The sequence below is a fragment of the Cynoglossus semilaevis genome, chromosome 9 (assembly GCF_000523025.1).
Source record: "Cynoglossus semilaevis isolate Cse_v1.0 chromosome 9, Cse_v1.0, whole genome shotgun sequence".
NCBI lineage: Eukaryota > Metazoa > Chordata > Actinopteri > Pleuronectiformes > Cynoglossidae > Cynoglossus > Cynoglossus semilaevis.
The window spans coordinates 15,587,260-15,611,128 of record NC_024315.1 but is presented as its reverse complement, the minus strand read 5'-3'; the positions used below and the strand labels follow the sequence as shown (position 1 = coordinate 15,611,128).

The 23,869-nt window shown below is 40.4% G+C and overlaps 2 protein-coding genes across 3 annotated transcripts in view; both read left to right on the top strand.

The window, feature by feature from the left end:
• Window positions 1-18,805, top strand: part of LOC103384139 (homeobox protein MSH-C-like) — a 33,103-nt gene extending 14,298 nt beyond the window's left edge. Inside the window, exons 3-5 of one of the 2 annotated variants that reach the window (XM_017035138.2) lie at window positions 3,497-3,588; window positions 16,450-17,104; window positions 17,555-18,805. In XM_017035138.2, coding sequence (XP_016890627.1) covers window positions 16,681-17,104; window positions 17,555-17,964 — 834 coding nt within the window. In that variant the 5' untranslated portion in view covers window positions 3,497-3,588; window positions 16,450-16,680 and the 3' untranslated portion in view covers window positions 17,965-18,805. The remainder of the gene's footprint in view (window positions 1-3,496; window positions 3,589-16,449; window positions 17,105-17,554) is intronic. The other variant, XM_025058700.1, reaches the window with a different exon arrangement.
• Window positions 18,806-20,384: 1,579 nt separating this feature from the next.
• atp5pd (ATP synthase peripheral stalk subunit d) lies at window positions 20,385-23,441 on the top strand. The gene is made up of 6 exons (XM_008317504.2): window positions 20,385-20,482; window positions 21,411-21,541; window positions 22,163-22,259; window positions 22,869-22,940; window positions 23,095-23,157; window positions 23,261-23,441. The coding sequence occupies exons 2-6, from the start codon at window positions 21,420-21,422 to the stop codon at window positions 23,390-23,392; spliced, it is 486 nt and encodes a 161-aa protein (XP_008315726.1). The 5' UTR covers window positions 20,385-20,482; window positions 21,411-21,419; the 3' UTR covers window positions 23,393-23,441.
• The last annotated feature ends 428 nt before the right edge of the window (window positions 23,442-23,869 follow it).

Here is a 23,869-nt window from a genome sequence, read left to right as displayed (position 1 = left end):
CAGTGATTTTAAAAGGTTTTCATTCGAATATGATTTAGATTTTGCTCAATTTCATGGTTTGAAAAATAAGGATGTAAACAAAAAACAGCACCTTTTTTTAAAAAAAATTTAAAACCTTGTATAGCGCATCACTTTCCCTGATCAAAAGCTATTGGCACAGTCATTAGCAACTTAGGTCCTGAAGTCATGTCAAGGGAAACAGTGTTGTTTTTTACTTTTAGCTATTGACACTCTGTGCGGCACATAGAGACCCCAGAGGTCCATGTGGGGGTCACACTGTCACAGGGGTTGACATGTTCTTTTATAGAGTTAACATGGACACTGCACTGGTTCAAAACAGAGGATGCTTCGTGTGTGTGTGTGACTGAGAGAGAGAGAGAGAGACTGAGAGAGAGAGAGACTGAGAGAACGAGAGGATGTATTACAACTCCTGCACTGTCATTTGGTCCTGCTGACATGGCAGAAAACTGTCTGGCACCAGTGCTAATGGGCCTGTGTGTGAGTGTGTGTGTGTGTGAGTGTGTGTGTGTTTTGCCCCTCCCCTGCCCCCCACGTTCTCCTTTCCTTTCACAGTGCTCTGAAACACAGAGCTGCATGATGACAGGCCTATCTGCGGGGGACAATGTGCTGTAATTTGTGAGGGGCCTGGCAGCAAGAGGAATGATGGGTAATTAAGAGAAAGACACTGAGAGACATGTTGGGAGCTCGGTAACGGGTGACAGGTCTTTGGTTCTGTGGACTGTCGGAGGGCGAAGCATGCTAACTATTGAAAAACAACCATGATGTTTTGACCAATATCGGACTGATACCGATCCTGAGTATCGGATCGAGGCCTCCCAACGAAGTACATTGACAAAAGAAAATCTGTTGTCAATAGTGGTTTAACCAAGACTATATAAATGCATAGTTTAATCGGACTAATGTGACCATGTTATGACTCCATGTTATGCATTGTCTTCTCAGTAACACTGAAGTATAGGACCCACAGTCTGCGTCACTCTCACCCTGTCTGCGGGTGAGACACTGTTGAAGTGGAGCCTGTCTGAGCTGAATGAAGGACAGAGACAGCATTGATGTGCTACATATCAAATGATAACCATCAATGTGCTCGGACGGCTGTTACAGTTGAACTGTAACCCCCCGCACTCTCCTCCACCTTTAAACAAGCCACCGTGCTACTGTTATGACATCATGTGACATGTGCGTGCAAACGCTGTGTCAAATGCTAGCCACATTTGTGAATGCAAATAAGTTCTGTCTTTGTTTGTGCGTTTTATAGCTTGTTTCAACATAGTAGAGAAACATAACACATCACATTGAATAAGTGTGATGGCCGCCTGATGAACATCCCACATTTGTGTGTTTCAATTCAGGCTTTTTTGAATAAAAAAGACGTAGAAAATGCTAACATTAGCCTTCACCTCCTTGTAGCCCAAATATAATATATACAGTGAGAAATATGTAATAAAGATTTTTTTTTGTATTTAAAGGTCTTTTAGGTAAAAAATAATAGAATTTAACAGCATTCCAAAACTCATACCATCCTCTGCAAAATGAAACAGAGGACAGCTTTGGTAGACTCAATTCTTCATTTGTTGCCAGGTGAGGGTGCCCCAAGTGGTGGATGTGGTGATATGTAGGGAGAGGTAGTGACTGTTGGTGAGTTCACGTTGACTTCACTCAGTCTCCACCTCTGGTTGTCATCCCTCCATTTACACCATTTTCCTCTACTTCATCATTTCTTCTAACTTCCGTCTCATCACCAGTCACTTTAATATGTCCCTTCCTCTTCTCCTCCTCCCCTTCTCACTCTACCACCAAAACCTCTTCCTCTCCCTCTCTCCTCCTCCCCGTACACCCCCCGCGCTCAGTCGGTCTCCTCAAACGTCTTTTCCTCCCTCTCTTTACTACCAACATCCCACTGTGTTTCTCCCCTGATGTTTTCAATTTTGCTCGTTCAGATTGTAACGCTATCAATTAGTCAGCAACCCCAGCACGTTTATTTAATGCGGCTGGAAGTTAGCAATAGTGATTTACAGGCTGCTGAGAAGATGTGAAGGAGAAACGTGCACACACTCGGCCTGATAAGGATTTCTTAGGCCTGTGGGAAAAAATACCCGGCGTACCTTGATGACTGTGGTTTAAAGGTCTCTGTAATAATATGGTGAGACCACGATAGGACGACAAACAAAGAGAGGAGGGGGAAATAAATACTACTTTTTTACGTGTATCAGGTTTCAACCACGACATTTTTGAGAAGAAACTGAAAGCCAGGCTCAGATGTGACCAAGTTAAAACATTTGTCACAAATTCTGAACAAAAGATATTAGTGACACAAGAAGAAAGCCAAGCATGGCAACACTTCAATAACAGGTTTAGTTTTAAAGGTAGTTAAGAAACATTTATAATGGTGACATTATAAAGCATAAAAAGTCAAACTTAACCATAAAAACTATTTAAAATCACTGTGATCCAACATGGCCACCTCAACAATGAAGCCTCATTCCTGGGGTTAAATAATGTTAAATAATTCTAGGTAATAATAGGAACTAAAAACATCATCAAATTATTTTACTTAAGGTTTGAACTGTATGTTGAAAACTAAATATAAAACTTGCTAAAGATTCAAAACTGCTAACATAAAAAAACAGTAAAAATATATTTTTCTAAAGTCGAGTTGACATCAAATTCTATTTACTATTATTGGTAGCCGGAGGTAAAGTAGTATTTTTATGCAAACTGCTCAGTCTAAATATATATAAAAACACATGTGATCAATCTAATATTTGTATCATTTTTTTGTCTTCTCTCTTTTATAAAAATTGTTTGGATATATCTTTAAAGGGGAGAAAGAAATGAAAAAACAGTTGAGAGAGTGCTGGACTTTTGGGGGGAGACAATGGGTCTATTATTGGTAGCCGGAGGTAAAGTAGTATTTTTATGCAAACTGCTCAATCTAAATATATATAAAAACACATGTGATCAATCTAATATTTGTATCATTTTTTTGTCTTCTCTCTTTTATAAAAATTGTTTGGATATATCTTTAAAGGGGAGAAAGAAATGAAAAAACAGTTGAGAGAGTGCTGGACTTTTGGGGGGAGACAATGGGGGGGGGGGGGTGTGCCTTTGATCTTGTCGTATGTCTGCCATGACGTTCTCCTTTAAGGTTTCCTGGTAAGTTTCAGTAGACACCAGTGGGTCCACTCTGAAGGACTGGACACTAATGGATCAGTTAAAGGGCTTTTTCTTTATGGCTTGGCTAACTGTTATCACCTGGGGTTAAAGACACTGACCATGGAGCAAACTCATGCCAGATAGCAGCTCCTCCAGGGGATTACAGTAAACCTTTGCCAAAGTAAGGAGCCAGTTGAGGGAAAGTGGGTTCCATTCTTTGTTTTGCTTCAGATCACTTATCTCGCTCACGCATCTCGTTCTTTCTCATTGTTTCTCCTCTCTCTCCCTCTCCCTTTGTTTCTCTCCCTTCTGTCTGCAGACACTCATCAGGGAATTTCTCTCCAAAGCCCCCTGAATGTTGTTTGTCAGTTGTGCAAGACAGAGGGCTGACGATGGATTCCAGAGGCTGAGGTGACCCCTTTCATACTGCACTTTATCTGTGGGACCTGTCAGGGCCCACTGACTCGAATATGACACAGGGTTGGTCAGATAAGCATCACAGAGAGACACGTCTCCGAAGGTGATCACTCTCCATCTGTGTTTCTGTTCAGCAGAAACGCCGAGGCTGCCTCTAATTGAATGTGATAGATGCAGTCATTACGTTAATTGGTAGCTGGTTTTGTTCATGACCTGCCACACTCACTCAGAGACTTTATGGCATAATTCTAGGCAGTCAACTAGTAGAGCTCACTGACCGTGAGAACCGGCTGGACTGTTTGTCATGAGCCGCTGCTGACGTGACGGTGACATGAATCCGTGAGGCAGGAAGACCTCAAGTCATTTACTGCCTGAGTTGTTTGCCCCGGGGTATTTGAAATTTTAAGTTCATTTGGTGTTAGTTTTGTACATTCTGAAGAAAGTTGATAGACTGCTGTTGGGGACAAAGGAGAAAAATGTTCAAAGTAAATTCAAACTTAATTGTTGCACCTCCATTTCAAATACAGGGAGTCCTCGGTTTATGACGTCCTCGACCTATGGCGTTTCATGGTTACATCGCCATCTCCCATTTCCCTTTAGAAAGTCTTGTTTCATCATTCCAACGTATGGTGTTAAAGCTCGGCAAACAGTTTGCACAGGAAGTAGTTGGCGAGTGGAGTGGACGGATATGTCATCACGTAACACAGTACGCAGAAGACGACTTTGTTTATATTCGCCATACATTGGATCGTGCTATATTCACTGTCTTGCGTTTGTGTGTATTTTTTGCCCTTCATTATGGCTCCCAGGCATAAGTCAGACTGTTCTGATGTTTTTATGTACCAGATGATGATGTCACCACTGTGTTAGTGTAGGAGAGTGACATGTTCCTACAGAGAACAGAACATGAAAAGAACATGATGTCAGTTTTGTAAATCAAAAGAAATACAAATGATATTTATATTATTTCATTATATTGATATGATTAGAATAAGGTACTTCATCATCTTTCCAACAGTCGTGGTCCTTTTTCTACAGTACAGTATATGTATCAATAATGCTACAATAATTAGTTGTTTTGAAATCTTAATACTGGGTTGAATTTCATTTGCTCTATTGCTGAAACGACTTTACCCAAACAGCTAGGTGTTACACACCTAACCATCAGATCCTGTCAAGTGGATGATAAGACCAGTAGTAAAGTAGCCAATAACACATGTTTTAAATTGACCATTTGTTATAGATTGGTTTACAAGACTGCCAGTTATCGGCCTCGTGGCATTTTTCCAGTGTTGATAAAGCACCAGGGAGTTGTGGGTCAATTACTTTGCCACAGCAGAAATTCTTGCAGACGGCCAATTAAAATATTTGGCCCACAGTCACACAGCAGCCTCTTCCTGTTGATGGCTTAGGCAGTTATTCTGAGCCGGGGGCAGCTCCTCGCTTTGCCGGTGTAAAACCCTTGTTTCCACAGCTATTATGAGAGTAGTTAAGGATGTTTCCAAAGTTAGCACAAATTTTAAAAAAACAACATAGGAGTGACTTGTTGAGGTTTGCTGAAATACATACAGTACATACTTAAATTAAATTCCCCATACTTCATCTTTAACATTAGCAACAAGAAACAAATGTATCATAGAAATGAAACTACACTACAAAAAAGATTCAAACGTTTCATGCGTTCCACAGAGCAGTCCGTCTGAGTGTTAGACAAGGTGGTGCTTGGTGTAGACAAAGCCGGCAGAGGATGATTGTAGGTCATCAGTTTTCCATTCTGCCCTGTCACAATGACCTCCACTCCGATCATGCTACACTTTTATCTTTTTCCTTACGCTTGTAAATCAAAAGGACTAAAGAAAAAAATCTCTTGCTGCCATAGCCTCTTGTTATGAAGTGTTTTGTTCGCATACTGCTGCAAATTGCTGTTTTTCTGATGTGACGTAAACAGAGCATAACACTAAACACTGGTCCATAATGAGATGTCAGCAGTGGTTTGGAGATCACTTGGTGGTGAGAGCCAGGAGAATCAATAGCTGAGTTTTTTTCTGTATTGTTAAAGTTTGTTGTGTGTGTCTGTGTGTCTGTGTGTGTGTGTGTTGATCAGATAAACAGCACAAGATGACACTGAGCTCCTGCTTTGATGTTAGTTTAAGGCGTTGTAGCGACTTCCTGTAAGTTCAGTGACGTCTCTTGCACAGCTAATTCATAAAAGTAGTAGTAATTAACAATACATGCTGCACAAGTACAGTCATTTATCCTACAGTAATATTAACCAAACGTATCAGATAATAGAATGTAAATGTAACTATCTGATTGGAAACCATTTTCGAAACATAAAACAGTTTGACAAAGTGCTCAGCTGTTTTATTCAAAAAATATATTTAAAAAAAACAAAAAACTTCTTTGATCCCACACTGGGGAAATACTTGCGTTCTGATTCCCTTCAAAATAAGACAGACAATAGAATAAATTATACACACACGCGGCCGCTGCCAGGAATTCTGGGCCCCATGGAAGTATATGACAATAGCCCCCTATGTCAGCGATTCCCAACCACTGTGCTGGGGCCCACTAGTGTGCCCTGGAAAATTATGAAATGTTACTTAATTGGTTCCAAAACTATTGTTTCTTTTTTACAAATATATATTTTCTTTGTTCGTCAATGCGTGACAGGCAGAGCAATTAAATCCTTTTCTGCTAGGTGGCAGCAGATGGCTATTAAAACTAAAACTAAAAGATGATCAGAGCGGTTGAAGAGCTTTGTGTCTATCTTCAATTCCTGCCAGTATATCAGCAGTGCCTTCAACTAAACAGGAGTACATTTTTAGTCAATTTAAGATACATTATTTTATTTCATTACATAAACTTTTTGTGAGAGTTTTGTTTGGTGGTGCTCCGTGGCTCAAAAAAGGTTGGGAAACACTGCCCCCGTTTAGTGTAACAAACTAAAGAAGGCGAATATATTTCTACATACTGTGAAGAATTCACTATTTAAATGCAAGACTGATACTCACTACAAGAAATGTCTTAAAGCAATATTTTACAGTAATATTATAATAAATTAATATTCTTTTGGGCCCCATCTTCCTAATGCCCCGCCCCATACACCTCCACGGTGCACCTAAATATACAGCATTGAAATGATCTACCTTCTAATGTAAAACAAGTTCATGTGACTGTAAACTCTTCAGGGAGGTTTTATCAGTGTAAACTATGGTGGCCCTGAAGGCTCAAAACACAACAACATTAAAAAAAAACAACTAGTAATGTAAAGTAAAAAACTAGTAAACTCCCTTTTATAAGTTGAGGCACTTCCTTCTCCGGGGTCACTGTCAAACATGGATGAATAGGTATGTCTATTCTTCCAGACCAGCCTTTGTTAGGACAGGGACACATCAGATTCAGTCAGACACGTACAAAGGACAGACCTGAGTCTGTGGCTGAGGTTAGCAAAGAGCTGGGCCCCGGGATCACTATTGTCCCTGCAGCTTACGACATGCACAACCACTTATTACAATTCTATGGACACGGTGGGTGTCGGCAGATCCATGCCAACACGCACAAGAAGAGGTGCCCTGAGAGAATCCCAGAAAAAAACACAATTATCCCGTGGAGCTGGTGTCATTTCAAAGGCCAACAGTAGAAGATGCTACGCCTGATAGAGGACACATGTGTTCCATCACATTTAATTGAAGCAGGGTTTCTTGAAGAAGAAACAGCCCTGCAGCAATATGACCAAAAAAAAAAAAAAACAGATCTAGGGACATAACAACAATATTTGTAATAGGAATGTTTTTCATGGTACTTGGAAAAATTACTTTTTTGGATCTTTTTTTCCTTTTTTAAACTTGTTAGAGACAAAGCACAGAGAAGTACATGTATATAAAACAATTACCTTCCTTTCTCTTTTACTGGACATTATTGTGTCTTGGAGAGCACACCATGACCATAGGTTTCCAAACCTTCCCAAATTTGATTACAGGTCTGCGAAACCTCAAACAATGCCGTGGCAAGCATGTCACTTATGGTCACAAGCCAAAGTCTGTCACTGTAATCTTTTTCTCCTCTTCACTTTCTTTTATCCTGGCGATCTGAAGTTAGGAATAAAAGCTGAAGTCATGTGTTGTAACAGAAAACACACCGTACGAATTCAGAGTTCAAAAGCTCATTTGTGGGACAAAAATATCAGCATAAACAAAAAGAAAACTTCAATCCCGGGTGGTTAAAGGATCTCAAAGGTTCTCGTAGGAATATGTAGATAAAGTTTTACAGCGAAGAAGTTAGAGATCATTGCTGTTTTTATACTTGCTCCTAGTCTGTTCGTATAATCTGTGGGATGAATTTAGCATTTAAGATTTCTCATTTTGTGGGGATATTATTACCTCTCTGGCACGGCGCCCTCTTTTTGGAATCCTTCCCTTTAATGTTAACTCATGAGGACATTAAAGTCTTTCCTTGACTTACAAGACATGACATCTTTGGAAACATACAACCCAGGTCAAAGATGGAGCTCGTTATAGGATCGCACACAACCACCAACTCACAGGAGGGGGGCGCGGGGGGGGAGGAAAAAAGAAGTTTGGCTAATTCAGACTTCAGCCGTCGGGGAAGCCTGGCTTTGTAACTGGCTGCTGAAGATGAGAGTGAAGGCTGCAGAGAGGTTTCCCCCGTCTTCCTTGTTTGATCACAGAGAAACGTCGTCTGTTATGAACCATGGTTTTAAACAAACACTACACGCGGTTTAGAGTACAGAGTATGGGAGGAATCTTTGTGATCATAAACTGTTCCTTTCCTTATGTGGATTATGTACATTACTATCGTCCACATTCAACTGTTCTGTAAATACAGTCATACTAGTACACACTGCTGATGTACGTCATCAATGTAAAAGAAAGCTCGGTACTCTGTGTGGAGCGGTCCTTACCGCACCGACAGCCAGCAGCCTGTCAGGCATCACACAGCCTGCCATTTGTCTCATTAATTGCAGCTTGTAGCCAATTAAACCATGCCAGGGAGACACTTAATGAGCCCGCAGACGAGCAAATTAGAGAGTTTATACTGTAATCTTTCATTTAAATTTTAGGAGCTACCTTTAGATATTTTAACATCTTCACTTACAAAAAAAAAGTAAAATCAATGGATGAGGCTCACATTCATACATCCCATAATGGTCAGTAAACAATGCCGTTTGTTCTCCTCCCCCACCCCCACCTCTGTGTTTTCCCCTCGTTCTCTCTTTTCACTAACTTGCCCAACATCATGATGCATTTTGGGTTTTTAATCACCGTTTTAGCAGTTAAAGTGCGGCTGTTCGATTTCCTGCAACCAAAGTGGGTAGTGCCATTAGCAGGAGTAATTCCCTACAGCAGGCCTCCAGTTGTGCATGTTAATGGACAAGAGGCAAACACGGCACTTGTCCCACCTTGTTGTGGTTGCTTTCTGGAGCAATTACATTCTTAAGACATTATGAAAGAGAAATGCCCACAGATGGGACATTATAACCCTGGCTGTCTCACCCTTCAGATCACACTTTTTTGGGGTGTGTTTAGCTCTATAAGAGCTCATAAGTTGTAGTAAAACTGATGATATTCCCTTAAGATTTCCAAAGTAAGCAAAAATGAGGGTAACTTGTTTCAAGGTTAGCGTTGAGTTGATAGCAGACCTCTGGGGTATGTGCCACACTTCTGGGATGCCTGTTACTGTGTCATCTTGGCATCAAGGTGTGTCAAGGTTAGTTTTTGACAAGGAAACCACTGTTCTCTTCACGCAAGGCGTTTCGTGAACATACTTTTTTGCCCCTTGGCTGACAACACAGTGGCTAGCCGAACACTTTCAGCCCTCTCCCTCCCCAGTACAGGGCAGAAGTCAAGTAAGCAAAGCCACACAGCGGGTTAGATATTGAAAATGGTGCTCTTACATAGCAAAAAAGCAAAACAGCAAGACAGCAATTTCAAACTCTGTCTTAAAAAAACATACCAGTGCTGCGGTGATATCTGATAAAATAGATCAAAATTACATTATTGGCTTTTATAGCCCACTGAAAACATAGCCCAAAGGTATGCTATTTGGCAAGGAGCAGCTCGTAATATGTCGTAGAATTGTTACCATCTGGCTTGAGCGCAGGGAATGCTTCTCTCTTAAAAACCTCAAAGTCAACAAGATATATTCATACGCAGGTTGTTTTTTTTTAGGTCTGCTTGTCCACATAGATTTAGCTCCACTGTGTCTTGAAGACAACTTTTTAAAAGTAATCTTTTTCCTCCTAAACATGTTTTTCCCCACTCTACGTATGTGCATGATTATAAACATTCAATTTACAGTATAGTTTTCCTTTTCTTATTCAAACACAAAAATCAGACAGTTATTTATTTATTCCATTGCGACCCACTGCCATTTTAATATATCACACTCCTGTGCACAGTTCCAGCCCCCATTACCCTGTTATGAGATGACTATGTCAGTGTGTCTAGAACTGTAACAATTACTGTAAGTGGAGGAGTATTTTACAGCATTAAACGTTGTCTTTGTTCACCATCCTGCACCAGTATCTCGTGGTCTGTTGCGGGTTTAAAAGAGGACTTCCTGTCAACAACTCAGAAGCGTTCTCATAGATGTATACGACGTCTTAACCTGTGCGTCCTCTCTCTCTCTCTCTCTCTCTCTCTCTCTCTCTCTCTCTCTCTGTGCGTCTTTGTGTCTGTGAGATAGAAAGAGAAAGCGTTGAGGTTTGTGGCATATGAAACTCGAGTCCCTGTTTACCAGTGTGAATTATGGGGGTGAGGCTGTTTTCTCAATTCCTACTTGACCTGTCACTATTGATGATGATACTGAAGACTGATGATGTGTGTGTGGGTCTCTGTGTGTGTGTGTGTTTGTGTGTCCAACAGACAGGGAGACAGACCTCACTCTCACCCCTCCCCTGCTGGTGATATCCTCTCATGCCACCATCACCCTCCCCTCACTACCTCTCCACCTCTCTCCCTTCTCTCCTCCCCTCTCCTGGCGCCCCGGTATGAGAGAGAAAGCTGTTGTTAATAAAAAAAAGTTTTCAAAGAATGGGATGAAAAGGGAGGTGAAATTGAGCGGCCCTGGCCATATTATTTCTTCTCCGTATGGGAGCTGGCCTCTCGCGGTCTCTCCGATGATCTCGCACCAGGAGGGGGTCGCTGGCTCAGTGACCATTACTGCCCCAGGGCCAAAGCAAATGATTTGCCTCTCTGAGGCTTCAAAGGGGAGCAATTACACTTAAGTAACCAAATGAATAGATAGCCCGGCTTGGCAGCAGTTTGGGGGAAACAGTGGAGGCCTTTGAGGGAAGAGGCACCACACCTCTGGAGTAATATGTAACAGCTCACATCAGAGAGAAAAAAATAGAAGAAAACAAACAAGAAGGTATTCTGCCGCTGATTGAAGATGGGAAAAGTGAGCTAAAACCTGCTACGACCGAAACAGCACTCTAGTCCCAAGATCTTGACCACACTAGTTATCAGTCTTTCTAAATGCTGACTTGAACCACTTCTAATGAAATATCATACAAACACAACATTTACAGTATGTATTCATTGTACAACGTTTTTATTAAGTATTTGTCACAATATATCATAATTAACAAAAATGAAATTTGTATTTACATCACTTTTTTCTGAAATGTAATGCTGTTTATATCTAACATATATTATTAATTATATTATATTATATTAATTGGTTTTGCCGGTTTAATCTTTTTATTATTGGCTGTTTAAATCAATTTTCAACAAAGAACAGCTTCCATCCATGTGATCTTGGCAAAGTGTCACTGGAGAAAGATATAAATCATACTGATGCTAAAATGAGCTGCATGTGTAGCACAATGACTAACATTATTTTCAATTTTGAAAGCCATGAATTGCAGTTCTGTGAGTGGCATACACATAAAATCACCCTCTTCCCACTGATAAAAGACTTGAAAAAGACCTATTGAGTGAAGTGGAGACTGGGAGTTTGGTAGGGGAGCTCACCTGTGGAGCGGAGTCTATAGCTGCATAGAAGGCCCAACAGCTGCCAGGGTTGTAAGTCTAGGCACCTAGTGGAGCTGGAGAATGGGAAATGCAAGGCAGTCTTTCAGTGCACTGCCACTTAGTAACAGAAGGCATGTGCCAAACTTGCAGAATGAGAATGAAAACTCCCCCATTGGAGTTCACTAAATATCAGCAATGACTCTTTTTTTATTCCCTCCCCTCTGGTGCCCCCTCCTCTCTGTCTCTTTTCTCTCTGTCCTTAGGTCTATTATAATTCCACCATAAAAGAACAATGGTTGACTGAAAGACCTCCAAACCACAGAGATATACAAACAATCGGCAGGGAGAGGGAAAAAGGGGGGACTCGGCTGAAGTGTGGAAGCCATCAATTACTGAAGGCCTAAAGTTAACATCCCAGCAGGATATGTGCATTAGAATGCAGATATGGCAGGCTATGGGCAGCAGATGCCTAGCGGAGCGGTCAAAAGAGCACCTCGGGCTCATGAGAGGACATATGCAATGTGGGAGACTCTTGCCTCTACTGCCTGGCCCTGAGACCTATAAAAGAAAAGAAGGTTAAATTGAATGATGATTGTAGTCGCAACTCAAAGAAGCCATTGTGTGGAACAAACTGGAATTATGGGTTTGAAATGGGACAAACAACTGACATGTCATATCGTGGACACCAATACTCGTGGCTGCGGTGCAGCTTCAATAAATCTCACACATCAGCAGTGCAATTGTCATGGATGTGGAGTTTGCCAATGCAACAAGTGACTCTGTCAACTCCAGTTGGGTCAGATATGCACCGTGATTCCTCCACATGCACTGCCCTAACAGGATTTTCCCCTCGCACCACATCTCCCTATTCTGGCAGCCCAGCAAGACTCAACCCTGTGGGCTTCCTTGTGCTGCTAATTTACACTAAAGCCTGCAGGCTATCTCCCCAGTCAGAAGACTGCAATTGTATTTTTAGGCTCATTAGGCAATAGCACAAAAAAGAGGAGCTTTACCTACCCCCCACCCCCCCACAATAGCACAAAAAAGAGGAGCTTTACCCCCCCACACACACACACTACTTTCCCGACCACGCTCTGTTCAGCGGTGAGGAAAAGCGAGCAGACAAGAGATAAGAGGTGGGATAATGGAGCTGAATTACAGTAGTGTGGCTCTATCAGGTCCTCTGTGTTTACTATATCAGTTTGTTTGGGAGTTGGTGAAGGATGTGGAGGAGGTGGTGGGGAGTGCATGCAAAGCTTTTGCACTCAATCTTCTGAGAACCAATCCGACTGCTCGGTAGCAGCCCTATTCAGGATCAAGCCATGCTTGTTTATTTGAAAGGGACCCTGCTTTTTTAACTTCCCACCCTCCCCATTGTTCCGCTTCACATGGGGAGGACTTTGAAATTGTAATCTCAGGACATTCAAATGCTCACAATTGTTCTGACCTCTGGTGCGTGCAATAACATTATTACTATAAGAAAAGCGTTACTTGTTTAGATCTCATTCATTAGAGCCATGTGTTTGAGGTGAGATGGACTAAAAAACAGACACTGCTTCTGTCAGGGCTTGATTTTTGTAGTGGAAAAAAAAACAGCTCCACATGTGAAGTAAAGTGCTGTAACAAATCAGAAGTTATCTGAAATTATAATTTTGTGTGTGACTAATGTTTTTGTAAGAGGAGCTTTACAGCTGAAAAGAACCTTCTTGGTTATTTTTTAATTTTTATTCCACTTTCTATCATGAAAAGATTTGATTATTTTGGACTGTAAACTGTCTGCATTAGCACAGTGAGTAGCACTTGGGCCTTGATTGTTACTTTAATGTGAAAGTGAACAATAATAAAATTTGTTTAAATATACATATTAAACACAGTTCACCTACTAAATATATTGCTGTAATTTTCACAACTCAGATTTAAAGCCAAAGACAAACTTGTTTTATTCTCGATACACAGTATCAGTGCTTTGGCTGCAGAGAGCCCATGAAATTGTGGTGACATTCTTTGGTGTTTGACTCAGACCACAGAGCAGCCACATGGAGATCCTCATCTCCAGTCTTCAACCTAACTCGCCCACTCACATTGTTTCTAGACTTTCCTCAAAAATGTGAATTTTTATGGTGAAGAGAAAGCCAGACTGAATTGCCAATTGCATTGTCACCTCTTGTGGTTTTTCTTCTGAACAATTTTTGTTGGCAGCAGAGTTCTGGGAGAACCTCGCAGCGAAAACATCTGTGTTTTGAAGATGCTGTCGACGGTACCAGCGTTTGAGTTGTTCTTTTAAAATGCGGCCGTACGCACACGAGACCTTTCAGACTTCAGCATGTGTTTAAAAGAAAAATACAAATCTCTCCACCACTGACAAATGGGACAGAGTTATTTTGTGTATTTCAGTCAAAATATGAGTGTGAATGTGAAGGAACACTTTAAAATTCTCCTCACTGCTCTGTCACAGTCTGAGTAGGAATCCATGATGAAGGAGCACGGCCTCACTTTTCTTAGCAAGGCAGGAAGATTTCCCTCATTACCAGGCATTCAAACACAGAGCTCCATGATGCCACAAGAGGAAGTGGTTTTGGCAGAAAATGTCAAACCAGCGTATAAGTGCAGGATTGAAGTCGGTCTGATGTGGATTGGATCAACTTGTTAACTCAAATGAAAGGTCAAAGATATTTTTCCACAGCTCTGAGTATAACCCAAAGTACAGCTATTTAAGATGCCAGGAGCGGTGCTGGGCATATCAAGCAACAGGGTCACATGACTCAAAGTTATACTGACATCTTCATTTAACAACAATAGTTTAGCTTCTACTTCATTAGAAATTCTGTATCTTTAAAATAATAACAAAAACAAGGCAGGAGTGGAGTGATATTTCACAGCAGAACATTCACGTCGTTGATGCACTGCAGAGTGTGAGCTCATCAAGTGCTGCAAACCTTCACCTCATTTACAGATAGCCTCGACCCCTGACCTTCTTTGGGCACACGGATGAAAAAAGTGTCAAATGACATATTGACAGAAAACATTTGAAGGTGGGTTCTCCTGTGGGTTCTCCTGTGGTTCTCCTGTGTGTGTTTTCAAAACATTTGAAGGTGGGTTCTCCTGTGGCTTGTTGAGCTTTCATTCTTCTGATGTTTTCGTGAACTGTCCAAGCAGATTTATGGTGATACGAATGTCGCAGACAGGCACGAGCAGTTTATGTAAAAATGTTTTCATTCCTGGCATCAGCTGACTGTAGTGTTCATCCCAGAGTGCACACTTTGACCTTGAAGGACAGATCTGCTTTTAAACTTACTAACACCTTCTGACACAGTGCACTCGCCTGCATGCTGTTACAGAAATGTCGTTTGGGGCACAAAGGAGGGGGTAAAAGCTAAACACTGGCTGGAGCGGACTCCAGGGGAGAGGAGGTAACTGTATTTGTCTGCTTTTCTTTCTGGGTCTACCTTTATCTGATGAATGCCTTTATGTGAAGACATGCCGTCCACCAGGCCAACTCTTATCCTTCTTTTGGCACAACAAAATGGGAATAAAGAGATGGCACACTCTTTTGCTGGGGTTTAAACCCAAACCAGCTGGCTGATGAGAGGCCACTGCTGTATAAAGACTGGCTTTCTGAAAAGGGAAATAAAGAAGTGGGCTCTTAAACATTAGCTGGTGCTAATCATCAGTCAAGTTATCACAGATATTAACTTAGTTAAAAAGAGCACCCATTAAGAATGTTTAAATTTTTAAAAGAGCACCCATTAAGAATGTTTAAAAACATTTTTATTGTTTTCTTAAAATTCAAATGTTTTTTATAGGAAAAATATTATTTTGGGTGATTTATTTGTTGGAACACAGTCCTGTTATCGCAGCTCATCGTTTTTTTATAGACAGGATGTCAAGTTGTTTATTAAGGAATTCATCCTATTCAGCCCTGAAACAGGGTGTGTCAGTAAAGTAACAAATGATGGTGTTGTGGATGCGGGACTGACCTCAGTGATGGTGCTGATAGTGCGCACAATTAAATGAGAGACAGTTCTTGTCCCGAAAATATATTCATTATACAATTTACCTGAAAAAAAAAGAAAAAGAAAAACATAGATTCCTGGTACATGGTGGGGTGACAGCAACAAATCACAAATCAGTTTGATCGACTGTCACGGACGTCAGACGTGAAACGGTTAACTGTCAGCGGCTCCACGCATCGGACTATGAAATATCTGCGGGACAATTGGTTAAGTGGAGTTAACCGTTGCCTTTTCTGCCTGAGGTGGCTTCCTTTTTGAACCCGCCGAGCCTGGCGCCTTGCAAAACACAACTTGTCTGGCTTATTAAATAGTATGACCTGGAGAAAGAAAACGCCTGTTGCTTCTCAAGTGAGGCCATTGTGAAGAGAGAAGAGCTCATGACAGGCCTTAAATTACCATAATACTGTGTGACCAACAGTCATACCTAATCAATTTCTATCCCTCAACCCCATACCTTGTCTTACTGACTCCTTTTCTAAAAAAGAAATTCCGATTGTTTGCCCACTTTTTGTTTTAATACCGTTATCCTGCGGAACACTGTCTGGGATTTGTTGAACACAGAAATAAATAAATAAATAAATAAATAGGCTCTTTTTTATTGTTCTTCTCCCGTGAAGGCATCACTTGCGTCAAGACTCTCGAGTTCTGGCTCCGCTTTACAGTTGGTGATTATTTTAGCACAGAGAAGCTCAGGGATGAAGTGTCCGGCTAATGGATGTAAATGGTCAGAAGAGTCCTCCCCACTGGTTAATTGCGCTAAAATTGGCCTGAGCCACTTTGTGAGCAGCATCAATAGACCTCCGCCGCATGAGGTCTGTATGATTAACTCCTTTTTTCCCTCAAAGGCCTCTTGATGTTCCTGTGAGAGGCGCTGAGCCAATCGAGACCGCACTCGCAGACGTCACAAAGCCAACTCGAAGGGCTGATTGGTTGGAGCAGGGAAGGAGGACAACCCCTGTCCTTTTATAGACGACCCCCGTCAGGCGGCTTTAAGCTACTGGTCACCCCTGGCAGCACGTAGAGACGCATTTATTACTACTACACACCACTCTCCTGAACGGGCCGCACGGTGGTGCATGGCCGCCGCATCCCCCTGTACCGCGATGAGTGCTGCGCAAAGTTCGCCGTCCGGAGACGCAAAACTGCTACAAAAACAAGAACAGACGGAAACGGAGGGAGATGAACTCCAGCCCAAAGACATGACCACGGAAAAGGGATACAGATCACAGCGGAGCTGCCTCCCGTTTAGCGTGGAGTCGTTGATTTCCAAAAAACCCACCTGTCGGACATCCTATCCCCCCTCGGACCTTGCTCTGGTCCTACCCAAGCCCGGGGTTACACAGGGCGCACCGTTCTCCCCAAGGACTCTTTACGCTGATGGCAAGGTTTCCGCGGAGAGCTCTCGGGCTGTCTCCAGCAGCTCCGCTGAAGACAGTCCACAGTTTTGTGAGAAAGAACAGAGCACTTGGTTCCAGACTTCTTCCTTTACTACTCCTCCTCGTAAGTCCGTCCTCCCGCTGTTCCCTGACATTTGTGAGATCCAAAACATGGATAAAATGTATTTACTCATCACCCTTGTATTTGTTTTGTTCAGACATCTGCTTTAAAACAATATATACTTTATGATACTTTGACTAATTATAGGAGTGTAGATTATTTATTTATTATGCAGTTGAAGCGCATTGCCTGCTACACTTCTCTGTTTATAGTATCTCATTGCATCCTTTTACTTGCATATTATTTAAAATCATAAGTGTGCTAATGTAGATCCTTCATATTATAAATAATTAAATCTAAGAAAATAACGAAAATAAATTTCCATGGCAACATGATTCGTCTAGAGAAAACACGTCTATTGTACGTCATGTTTACGTCCAATCCTTCACCCACAGTGATGGCACCGTTCAGTAAAATCTTCTTTGTGTTTCTTGGATTGTTTTGTCTTTACAGGAAGCTCCAGTCCAAATCAATGTACTTTAAGGAAACACAAAAATAACAGGAAACCTCGCACGCCCTTCACTACCTCTCAGCTGCTGGCCTTGGAGCGCAAATTTCGCCAGAAACAGTACCTCTCCATCGCCGAGAGAGCGGAGTTCTCCAACTCGCTCAATCTGACGGAGACTCAGGTGAAGATCTGGTTCCAGAACAGAAGGGCCAAAGCCAAGAGACTACAAGAGGCCGAGCTGGAGAAGTTCAAACTGGCCTCCAAGCCCGTCCTCCCCGCCTTTGCGCTGCCGTTCCCCATCGGAGCGCACATAGGCTCCCCCACATGGAGCCCATCAAGTGCCTTCCCGAGACCCAGTCTGCCAGTGCCGGGACTGTTCGGTGGACCCACTTATGGGATGTACTACTTGTCCTAATGCTCCCGAGTGCGTGTGTGCACATTAGCGTGCTTGTCCTCGGGCTGCCTGTAGTCTTTGGAAGGCCGCACCGCAGAAGGATAACATGTGTTTAATATATCAGAGTTTATTTTTTAAATCTGGTCTAAAATAAACCTTTTCTATGATGTCAAATGTATGACCACTGCCATCACGACACAGACTACGGTCTGTTTGTTGGTGCGTTATGGAACTGCGAGCGCTCACTCAGAACTCGTAATTATGGTGACAAGCGCTGTGGAATCAGTTGTGGTTCCAACTTTAAATGTCAGGTTTTCAAACGACATGCTTTAAACACTTCGTTCATTGTCCACTCTGTCCAACAGTGGTGAAAATGGACAGCTGGAGTGAATTCGAACACGAAGACTGCAGTATTCTTCTGGATGCAACAGAACAGTACTTACTGGTGTCAGTGCCTTACGTCTCAGAGCAGTGCATCACTTAGAGTTCACCTTCTTATCCCGCACTGCTGTTTGACTATATCCTCTCACCCTCGGGTAAAACCTCAATTGCTGTTTGAATATTTTCGACTATATTCGATCATTCCTATCATTTTTCTACCGTCTAATTTTGTAAATTGTATTAGATTTTAAAACCCTCCACGAGACATTTGTGGGAGTATTGATAGGTTTTTTTTTCTGTGAAGAGCTGCAGATAATGTAAATAAAATTTGTAGTGTTCATAAAGTCCTGCAGTCTCACCTGAGGTCGGGCAGGAAATCTGATATTTATTGAATATGTTTGTATCTGTACTGTGTACATAAAATTGTTCAGTTACTTGTAAAAACTGACTTTAGAAAATAAAATCTAAACATGCTCTAAAATTGCTTGTGTTTTGCATATTTGTGAAAAGTTCTGGATCGCTCCAATAAAGAGAAGGACATGCGCTCATATTAGCATTGTCGTCAGGAGAGCATGTTGTTTTCTTTATAAAGTAAAAACATGTTATCAAACACGATAGGAAAAAAAACACATTGTTGTCACTTTTACGCATTAGTTGTTTCAGTAAAAAACGATTGATTTTTATTGTACCCTTATCGTGTTCGTATAATTGTAATTCATATTTGGATTTCAGTTAACACACACACACAATATATATATAATGACAACAATTGCATCCCATCCACTCATTATTAAATATCAAATAATTAAACTATAATTAAAACAGCAGTTTGCAAAGTCTGCCGTGATGTTTCATTTGAAAATACACAATGACAAATTATAAATAAATAAAAACATCCACGTCTATTTAAACGCATCTATAACCGTGACCCTGTCTGTATTTAAACGGTTTCATTGATGACCACATCCTGTGCTGGTGTTTCTCGTGTCCCACAGTAGTTTCAAATTAGTGATATGGAGTATTTTTGTATTTTAGTAAAAGCGAAGCTCCAATAGATAAAAGACCATATAAGGTATCCTCTTTGTCGAATAACTGAACCAATGCAGTCATGATGGCTGTAATAAAATAATATATCGACCACTACAACAGTATGATCCACATTACCCGTAAGGAGCTTATGCTTTATAGTTGAGCTCGTCTTCTGGGAAGTGGGAGGTTGTGGGTTCAATCCCGAGCTTAATCCGTCCTTTGCCAAGACGGGAGAAGCTGAGTTTCTGCAAGCCCGTGAGTGTATTCAAATAGCTACTGCAAATTAAATAGACCGGTGGTTCTCAAGCTATGGTAAGTGTACCACTGGTTATACTTTGGCGCTATCTAGTGGTAGGCGATGCAATTGGATCCCATTATCATTTAGTGAGCAATCTAACACATAAACAAAGCTCTCATATATATATATATTCTTATATGAGGTTTTGGGGTTTGTAGTTTTCAGAATCATATTTAATCACCACGTGTAGTGTAACTTAAGGGTACAGTGGATTTGGTCGATAACTAGGCAAATAGTCTTATAAGAAATATCTTATCTTGTCTATCTAATCTTTATGTACACTGTACTCTGAAAGGGGTTGATCTGTGCTTCCGTATTTCTTTGTTGGTCATGCCTATGGAGTAAAATCATTTCTGAGGCTGTATTTTCATAATTAAAATGTTAAGATCCATTGCTATAGATTTTTGTGTGAATTGTTGAGTTGAATATTCTATGATTGTTCCAATCAAAAAATAAAACTAAAATTTCAGATTATTTTGTATCTACTAGTACTATTCTTTATGAACCAAAGAAATCTCCAGGCATCCCTCAATTCGTCGACCTATTGTGTCCTCTGTGAGACAGGAGACACGGTAAAATATCTTACTTTTTCATATAAAATCTTAGAAAAGTAACTCACTTATTATAATTTGGTGCAAATAATAATTTATCAGGTGACATTATTAAAGTCTTTATTTAAAAGCAGCCGTACTATATGAGACCCTCACTGTTACGCCTCTTTTCTGTCCTGCAGAGGGCGACAACGGTCTCGATACGCTTCCCTTTCCACTCGAACAAGAAGCGCTTCCTCTGCTCTGTCTTGTCACAGATCGAACGAGCTGGTTCTGCGTGGTGAGTATAACAGAATTTTGAGTTATTGAATGAAGAAGCGTTCATTTTTAATCATTTAAAAAGGAACTGACCGTCTTCAACTATTTAGCAATACAGAGAGCAGCGGACTCTGATCGAAACGTTTTTTTTCGAGGCCGTTAAGCCTTTGTCTTTCAGAAAGATTTTATTGACCTTCGCTAGCTAGCTAGCTAGCTAACCAAACTAGCTTCCGTTAGCTGATTTTTGCAGAGGACTTGAACATAACAAAACACATGGAAAGCTTCTTATACCTGCAAACAATAAATTGTATTTTCTCGTTCCTTTTCATTACGGTTGTTTAATGCAAGCCAACCATATATTTTGCGTAATCCCGAATCAAGCCATACGCTATCATTGAATAGTACTCATTGATTTATTAAATATGTTGATGCATTAATTAGAGGCATACATGTAGTTTAATATTAAGTGAATGTTTCATGTGTATTGATGCTATGCTATTCGTTGATACGTTATATGTTTATGTACACATTAACTTGTACTTGTAACTTGTAAGTTTACGTGTAGTTTACCAACGTGGCAGTAGGTTGTAATTTTCAAATTATAATGAAATACACTATTAACAAGTCTCCACAATTTTCTGTATTTTTGTTGAACGGCTTGCCCACTTATCAAGATCATGAATTTAACCGTGCTTGTAACTATAGCTCTAAAGTTCTTCAGGCATTTGGTAGACAAATTTATATCTAGTGTGTGCAATTCAGAATTATATTATTATATATTTACTTGTATAATATATATTACTTGTGTTTTGTGATTTTATTTTTTAATTTTTACCTGTTAAATAGCAACACATAATACCAAAAGCTGTCACAGGCTTAGATTATTTGTCTGGTAAAACCAAAAATGTTTAGAATTAATAATGAACTAATCAAATTGTTCACTTTCTCAGACAGTCACTATGGCAGGTCGTCGGGTAGCCCTGAAGGCCATTGACTGGGTGGCTTTTGCCGAGCGAGTTCCGGCCAACCAGAAGGCAATGTTCAACGCACTGAAGACCCGCAGTGACGCCATCTCTGCCAAGTACGTTACATGTCATCTGTGGAGTTCTGAAAAAAATTACATTTTATCAGGTTCATATGATTTATGGAAATTTAATGACTTTCACAGCAGTTAGGCATTTTAGGTTGGTGAGATGGTTTCCAAAGGTTGCATGCAAAAGGAACTCTATTGGACTCGGAAGTTTATGTAATAAGGATGTATGATGTCCTTTAATTATTTTGCATACAAACACAGGAAAGCAGCGCCTTGCCAGCAGAGCAACAATATATCCTGTTTTGTTTGAGTCAGAGTTACCTTGTTACTTCATAAAACCGTAGCCCATCAACAACTCATCAGGGGAATCAATTACAAAAATCTTATGTTTGTTGCTTGTTTCATTGCTTGTTTTCAAAGAACAGTAGCTCAGGTGGTATGTAGTCATTGTGTATATATAATGTATAAAAGACGCAGTACAGTCACTGTCCGATAGAGAAAGGACACTCAAATCATTGACATCTGGACATTTTATTCTTTCACATTTTATTAAATATTTACTGCTACTATATTTATGCCGTTGATTAAACAAAAGTTTGTTTTAATCTACTTAACACATTTAATACTAGCCTCAATAACCAAATCTTATCTTTCGTTCCCTTTTACCAGACTCTCTTCCCTGCCAGAGGCTCCTGCAGCCATTGACTGGAATTTCTACAAGACTACAGTGGCTAACCGTGCAATGGTTGATGACTTTGAAAAGAAGGTGAGTCCATACATATTAACACTAGTGCAAGATGTACTACATTTGGAGGTCAAGTCAAGTTTTAATAAAAACATTTTTGACACATTTATATACTATAAACTTCAGGTTTACTGTATTCTTTTAGCATGTTAATTGTTGTTAAATGTTAATTTAATAGTTATCCTATAAATCTGTTGAACTGGTTTCCACAAGTGACAAGTTACTACACACCTTAGTTTGAAGTGATTTTGATATTTCTACTACATGTTAGAAATGTACTTCTTATACCACCGGCCAGTTAGATTGATCAGGTGTAGTAGTCGCTGTCCATCAAGGCCAAACTAATCTCAGCTAGAACCATCTGCCTCACTGCTTCTTTGGTGGTTTTTAGCTTCAGCATTTTATCCTTTGAGTCACACTTTGCCATGTATATGTCTAATTTCCAGTGATGAAATTTAACATGGAGACAGCCCTGCAACTACCACCCTATTGGTACAAAAAATAAAAATAAAAACATAACTGTTTATTAATTTAAAATGTACCATTTTATTTTATTTATCCATATTTTATTGAATTGGAATGAGGTTTTGAACTGTTGACATTTCTTGTCATGTTTTATTTTCTACACAGTTCAAGGCCCTGCAGGTGCCCCAGCCCACTGACACTCAGACAAGTACTATTAATGCAGAAGAGGCTGAGGCTGTAAGTATGCAAATTTTGAGCAAACAGATTTTAAAGAAAACAAAGCATGAAATCGATAGACAGTCAGTAGTTCTTGTGGAACATCATAGTTAATTGCGGCATTAGGAACAGGTGCTGATTTTGCTAATCTAATAATTCTACTTTTCTGCTCCAGAACAAAGGTGCAGCTGCCTACATCGAAGCATCTAATGCCCGTATTGCACATTATGAAAAAGAGGTGAGATTTGTTTTAATGCTTTGTGAGCAGCTATGTACATTGTTGCAACATAAATGTATATTTTGTTGTTTTATCTGGTGTGCTGTGTTTTCTCTGTTTTTAGTTGGATAAATTAAAGAACATGATCCCTTTCGAACAAATGACTGTCGAAGAGTTCAACGACTACTTCCCAGAGACCAAGTTGGATATGGTCAAATATCCTTATTGGCCCCACAAACCAATTACAGAACTGTAATCACAATATTAGAATTTCACCTCACAATAAAGATTATTTTAAAGTGGAATGTTTGACTTGATTATTCAATAAATATTTAAAATCTGATATACTGAGTATGCTCGACAGTGTTTTTGGGACTTTTCAGGTTACGACCAGAAGGGGGTAATGTTTACAGTTTTATTCCAACGAGGAAGTCACTCAACACAATATTCAATATTTACTGCAAGCAAGGTTTGTTTTTTCCGCTTATTTATTCCCACATAAGTTTAAAAAAGAAAATTCTTAAAGCCTATGTGTAAATGTAGTCCTCCCTGGTCATACTGATTAAATTAGCAGCTTTTCACCCAAACAAAGCATGGGCTTGTGGTAAACAGTTGCTGATATAATTATCTCACCCGGCAAAAGTAACGTTGAACTGTCTTATTATTTAGTTTAGACTTCGTACTCATTGAGGCACAACTTTGAGTCCCTGGAATAAAAGTTATTAGCCACGAG